Source organism: Colletotrichum higginsianum, chromosome 5 (genome assembly GCF_001672515.1).
Source record: "Colletotrichum higginsianum IMI 349063 chromosome 5, whole genome shotgun sequence".
Taxonomy (NCBI): Eukaryota; Fungi; Ascomycota; class Sordariomycetes; order Glomerellales; family Glomerellaceae; genus Colletotrichum; species Colletotrichum higginsianum.
In genome coordinates this window covers 2,238,214-2,244,860 of record NC_030958.1, presented here as the reverse complement: position 1 = coordinate 2,244,860, position 6,647 = coordinate 2,238,214, and the positions used below count along the sequence as shown (strand labels likewise).

The following is a 6,647-nucleotide window of genomic DNA, read 5'->3' as shown; positions in this document are numbered from 1 at the left end:
AAAGAGAAAAAAGAGAAGACGAAAAATACGGTGACATGCGAGAGAGTACAGAACCGAGATGCCCTGCAACATCCCCCCTCGGTGCGGCTGTGGAGCGCGTCTCGTGTATCGTGTTTTCGCTTCCCCCCGCTCCCTATCTAGCCCATCTGGTGATGCAGCCGAATGAGAAGAAGAAGGGAAGAAAAAGCCAGTCGTAATACCTCCCCTGACACCTCCCCGTAAAACAAGACCCCTCCCGGTTCCTAAAGACCAAGTAGATCTGACGCCAATAGGCCGGAAATTTGCCTTCCTGGCCAAACAAACCCAAATTGTCGTAAATCGTAGCGGTTTTGGTGAACAAAACCCTTGCGTGTACTCAGAACCGAATGAAAGGTGGCTGACATGTCGCTTAGAGGTTGAACAAGAACCGGAGTTCCGTCATGCTGAGACCGGCCAGTTTGGCGCCCTCCCGCTCGTCCAAAGCAGCATCGACCGTCGCCCTCTTCTTCTCCTGAAGCTGGATGATACGATCCTCCACCGTCTCTTGCGTCAGGATGCGATACACCTTCACCGGCCTCTGTTGGCCGATGCGGTGCGCTCGATCCACTGCCTGCATCTCAATGTAAGGATTCCAGAAAGGGTCCATGATGATGACTCGCGAGGCCGAGACAAGGTTGAGACCGGCGTTTCCGGCGCGTAGAGACACCATCATGACCTTCATGCTCGGGTCCGTCGAGAAGGTGAAGGCTGTGTCGTCCCGCTGTGCCATGCTCATCTCACCCGTGTAGCGACAGTGCTTGATGTTGAGACCCTCCTTCTTGATTGCAACCTGCAGAAGATCCAGAAGCATTGTCCATTGGGAGAAAATGATGGTCTTCTCGCCAGTCTCCTGTATTGTTCGGAGGAGCTCCACACAGGCTCTGGTCTTGGACGAGGTGAGCCAGTGGTGGCTCAGGTACTTAGTGTAGTCTCTCCATGCAGCGGCGTTCTTCTTGGCGTCCTTGCGAAGGGACTGTAACATGGATCCCTTGATCTTCTTGAGCCTCTTCTTGACTTCCTTGCTCGGGGAGACGACCGCCTTCTGCTTTCCCTTGCTCCTATGCTTCTTTTTCTTCTTCTTGGGTGTCTCGGGCTTTGGCGCTGGCGAGGCGGACGACCCGTCTTCACCATCACTAATATCAGCGTAGATGTCGGGAACGACAAAGTTCTTGAGGTTGCCTCTCTTATCGACATCATCCGCATTGGATTCTTCGTCGCCCTCCTCCTCCTCGTCATCGTCGCTGCTCCAGACTGATCCATCCGACTCTTCATCCTCGGAGCTGCCGCTGGCCTCTTCCGGCATGTGGACCTTTTTGAAGGCCGCATAGGTAATGATGTTTGCCGGGTTTAGCGGGCCCCTGCAGACGGCGCACTTGACCTGGCCTTCATCCTCACCGTTCCTAAGGTTTTCACGTTTGGCGTTGTCGACGTGCTGCTTGAGACACCCGGCGCAGAGCTCATGACCACAAGGAAGTGGGATGGTCGGGTCGGGCATCATGTCGTAGCAGATGGGGCACTCGAAGCCTTCGTTGATAGCGTCGGCATTCTCGAGGGCTCGGGATTTCTCGGTGAGCCGCTGGACGACAGTCAAGGAAAGGGACTTGACGCGCTCGAGCATGTTGTCATCCACTTCAGGGACCGCATCGTCGGCCTCCAGCAACAAGTGCGGATGGCAACAAGTCTGACGGAGGCGGAGCAGCAGCACCAAGACATGGGAGTAATGCTTGCCGAGAGTGCCTTTTCGAAGGTACTTGTTGATCTGAACCTGCGACTTGGTCTCGAGATCCGTGTAGAACTTGCGCTCGTCCTCGTCCAGTTCTGCGTAAACCACCTCCTCGGTCTTCTCGGGAAGCTGCAGGATGGGCTTTCCGTCAATCTGAGAGGATTTCGTGCGACGCAGAAGTGTCGCTTTGAGGAGGACCTGCAGGTTTCTCATTGCCTGCGCCTTGGGGTCACCTCTCTTGCCAAAGAGCACACCAAAGGCGCCGCGAAACTTGGCCCAGTCGTTGTAAGGCTTGATTCTCAGGAATCGGTAAAGCGAGTACAGCTCGTCGACACCGTTCATCATCGGAGTCCCAGACAGACACCAACGGTACTGGCTCATCAGATCAGCGACTGCCAAAGCCGCCTGTGCCTTGTGGTTCTTGATCCATTGGCTCTCGTCGAGAACCACACGGTAAAACATTGAGTAGTCCGGGTGGAACAGAGAAACGGAGTTGGCCAGGTGCGGGTCAGTCTTGGAGAACATTTCTCGCGTGCCGAGATTCTTCTTGTAGATCGCCAACTTCTTTCGGTCAGAAACGAGTGTTCCGTACGTTGTCAAGACGACGTCGTACTTCATCAACTCTTGAGCCTTGATCTTCTGTGTGTTGTGGTAAATGTACACCGACAGGGCGTGGTCTGTCTTGAGCTTCTTCTTGATCTCATTCTCCCACTGCCGAATAAGAGATAGGGGGGCCACAATCAGAGTCGTCTGGGAAGCCTATTAGCATGTGCCTATGAAGTGTTGAGATATGTAAACACACCTTGCGCGTGAGCGTCGGTGACTTATTTGACACCATCAAGGCCAGGACGGAAATCGTCTTTCCCAGGCCCATGTCGTCGGCCAGGATGCCCCCCTTGTTGGTGCCTTGCTCCTGGCGCTTCATCCAGGTCAAGGCCACTCTCTGATGAGCATAGAGGGGATACCTCATGGCCTCGGGCGTTCCATCACGGTCCTCCTCCGGAATTTCCACTCCTGCGTGTACATTGCGCAAAAGTGCCTCGACTTCTTCTTTCGATCTGCGAGGGTCGTCGTTAATGTCCTGCATGATGGAAACCACACGAGCATCCAGGGGGTTTCCGGATTCGTCCGTGAGGTCCATGAAGTTGAAGTTGTTGGTCCGGTTGATCACATCGGCGGTGCTGCGGCCAGATCCGTTGACGATATTGTAAGGGTTGTGGTTGTACATATGGGTAGCCGGCATGAACGATGTGAATGGGGTTTCGTCGTCGATGAAGGAGCCAGGCATACGCGGGATGATGTCTGCGCCGGGAGTCGAAGCCATGCTCGAAGAAGAGCTTGATTGGCCTTGCGGGTTACCAAAGTCCCAGCTGGATGGGCTATTGAAGAATGAGGACCTAGAGACGCCGTTGGTGGCCGGCTGGGGCGCGAAAGAGGTAGATCTGGAGGCGTAAGGCCTGGGTCGGCGCGCCATCATCGCAGCTCTACTGCCCTGTGCCATCGCCTCGCGCTGCCGCGAGCGTGAGATCGACGTGTTGATCTCATCATCGTCCCTGAAGTGACTGTTAGTCTTCACAAATCGACAACAACCATATGGTGCTCAATGGTCCAGCATTCTAAGTTGTGATTATCCATGCGAAGACGGCACTCACCCAGTAAGATCAATGATATCAGACAACACATCGTTGGTGCGCTGAGATTTGCTTCGGCCAGGACTGGACTGACTGAAAGGCTCGGAAGCATTTCCGAAAGACCTCTTGTTGTTGGTGGATGGCGGAATTCCAGTTTGGCCAAAGGCCGGAGCTCCTCTGGAGCCGTTCATGAAGGCGGACGATCCAGAATAGCCCGGGGCCGGGTCGCCCATGTTGCTGGACATGGTCGGGATTCCTTGCGATAAACCCGAGCCGTGAGAGCCTGCTGATGTTCTGTACGGAACCGCAGCTGGGAAGAATTAGTTCCAAATCATGCGTGAGACAAATTTCGTAGCCTGGTGAATCGAAAAAGCAGATCAAGAACACCCAGATGCAACAGGCGCAGAACGGCTTGCAAGCGACCTGGCTATGTGAGATATTGCTCGGGCAGCTACGCAACCGTGATAGATGGGGCAGATGAGACGATGTGAGTGTGATCGGGATGAGTATGGGAGACGAAGGAAAAGACAGGACCGAGTGTTATGAGATTGGGTTGGATGAAGAAACAAATACAGAAGAGACTAATGATCCAGCTGAGGGTAGAAATAGATTCCTCAATCGGGTGGATAAGACGAAAGGCAGGCAAGGCAGGAATGGGACGTGAAGGTAGGTTGTTTGGGCAGGCACGATGAGCAGAAAGCTGCCTGCCAGGTATGGCAGAAACCCACGATCAAGTTCGAAGGCAAGAGCGCCACTGTCGCTCCTGCCTGGTCTGAACAGTAGGGAAACCGGACACCGAGTGAGAGTTGTGGACGGTAAGGGATCGCGCAACAGTCTATGCGATGCGCGAGGGCAGGGAGTCTAGAACCCGAACGAGGCAGAACGCCCGAACGAGAGGACCAGTCTCTCTAACATGTACCATCGTTCGACTGTCTGCTCCACGTCCCGTCACTTCACTTGGAGGGCTTCGACAGACCAAGGCCATAACAAATCGTGGAAGCGAAATATTCGTCCGTTGGGAGGGCACTGGGAATAACACACCAAAACAGAAAATATCCACATACCGGTTCCCCAGCGATTGCGTGCCTCCCACATGTTCCTATCCTCGCCGGAGGCGACGTCTCTGGCCGTTTGGCGGTCGGCGCTCCTAGCAGCGTGGATGCGCTGCTCCAGACGGCGCTTCTGGAGCTTCTTGTCGTCGATCGTCTTCTTCACGGCCTCGAGTGTGCGCACGGCGCCCTTTTTGTCGTTGGAGTAGGCGTCTGGGTTGGGTGCGGTTTCGTAAGACTCGACAATGACCTGCTGGAGATCGCGGTCGGCTTCCAGCTCGAGCAGCTCGTCGGCGAGGGACCTGAGAGCCTCCTTATCCCGGGCGTGGGAGGTGGCCGGGTCGTCGTCCATGTTTGCCGGTTGCGCAAGGTGGGTGCTGCGCCGTCGGCGGTGGCTAGGCAGTGTGTGTGGGTGTGGGTATGTGTGTGTGTGTGTGTCTCCCCCGTTCACTTTCTCAAATGAGGCGACCTGCAGGCGTAGAGGTCGACGGGTGGGTGGCGCGGTGCTGCAGCATCTGTTGGTCGTCGGTGGATATCGAGGTTGTGCAGCAGCAGGCTGTCGGCTATGGGGGTATGGAGGGGCGAAGCGTGAGCTGAATCGAGTCGGAGTACCTATGGCGCTACTGGCCTGGTGTTGCAGTGAAAATGGAAAGATCACGGAGCGAGAGAGTGATGAGAAAGACCGGAGCGAAGCGGACGGAGCGAAGGAGATGGGGGAGGTTCCAAAAAGCCTGATCGATAGCTGGGGCGAGAGGCGGCTGCTGGATGTCGCGAGTTTCGCCGGATCGGTGGAGGTGAGTGATAAGTGTGTGATTGAAATGAACGAGGCCGGGCAATCGAGAAGTGATTTCTACATCACCATGTCCGTTGTTGGCGCCTTCAGTCGGCACCGTGGGAGGTAGAACGTAAAGGGTGCTTATCTTATCGCAGCTTCCTTACTGTAACTGTGCAGGGATCTGATATGTTTGATGTCATGTCCATCACGGCCCACGGCGCGACGCGTTAATTGGGGCGCGTACTTTACTTCCCAGTACCTACTGCTGTTTGCTGGTACTGTGGCAACTGTTGACAAAGTTTTACAGTGTACTTTTGTTTGTTTGCCTCCCTGTAGGGAGGGTGCTGTCTTGCTGCCCCGCCACCCGCCCATGTGCTGGACCCCTTGAGCCCCTCCTCATGTGCACGGGCGCTTGTCCATTACCGGCTTAGTGAGGCTACATTCCACATTCCGCATTTCTGTCGTTCTGCGCATCCAGAGAATCGCATCCGTGGACCATCATTCTCGGTGTGTCTGCCTGTCGTCGCGCTTCGTCGCCTTGCTCCATCCCTCCTCGTCCGCCATCGCCTACTGTCTCAAAGGAAATTTGGTTAGACAAGGCAGCCAACCACACCGCCCGTAGCTCCTTAGCCCAGGCACCTAGGTCTCGGTAAGAAACATGTCGCGTCACCAGGCTTCCTCGTCCTCATCCTCAGCCCATTCGACGGTGGTTTCTGGTCGTGTCTGAGTTTGACTCATCGCCTTTGGTTCACTTCTCAACTCGGGGCTCGTATCATGAAGCCGACGTTCCAAAGGGAAATAAATGCCTGGTTGACGCGGACTCCCGCCGTCATCCCCCAGGCCGCAACCTCGTTCTACTTGGTGCCACCACCACATCAAGGTCTCACTGCCCGAGCGAAAGTTGGAACGATGCAGGCCTCCGCCGTTTGCTTCGTCACATTTCATCATGGTGTTCTCGGACAACTAGGTGGAAAAAGAAGGGGAGAGGAGACAACCGTTTGCCATACATGCGTAAGTCTCGCTTTACCACTTCTCGACGTTCAAGGCTTGCCGCCCGCCCTGTAAATCGATCAAAAAGACATTTTCCTGCCTGGGGAACAATGTCTTGTGAGAAATTTCCTCGGGTGCATTGAGCCAGGCTGTGGCCTCTCCTCCTCCTCCTCGTCGTCCTTCTACTCCAGCGCATCACCTTGACGATGTATGACAAATCTTGACTCTCCCTGAGCCTCCTTCTCGCCCCAGGTTTCCACACGCGTCGCTCCACCAGACTTCCTGTTGCGTTCGTCGTCGCCGTCGAGGTCTCCTTCTCACCTGGGCCTACCAGAGACTCTCGTCACGGGAAAACCGGCACTCTTCAACGATAACAGCACGACACGGCCAAATCGCAAGATGAAGCGCAAAACGTAATGAATTATAAACCATACACGATCACGCAGACAAACACAGGCTGC

General features: G+C 55.1%; 1 protein-coding gene across 1 annotated transcript; it reads right to left on the bottom strand.

The window, feature by feature from the left end:
* Positions 1 to 388: 388 nt before the first annotated feature.
* On the bottom strand, positions 389 to 4,773 carry CH63R_07578 (SNF2 family domain-containing protein; the record flags this gene model as incomplete). Its single annotated transcript, XM_018302553.1, has 4 exons — positions 389 to 2,491; positions 2,544 to 3,294; positions 3,394 to 3,682; positions 4,437 to 4,773. The coding sequence occupies 4 exons, from the start codon at positions 4,771 to 4,773 to the stop codon at positions 389 to 391; spliced, it is 3,480 nt and encodes a 1,159-aa protein (XP_018157331.1).
* Between the last annotated feature and the right edge of the window lie 1,874 nt (positions 4,774 to 6,647).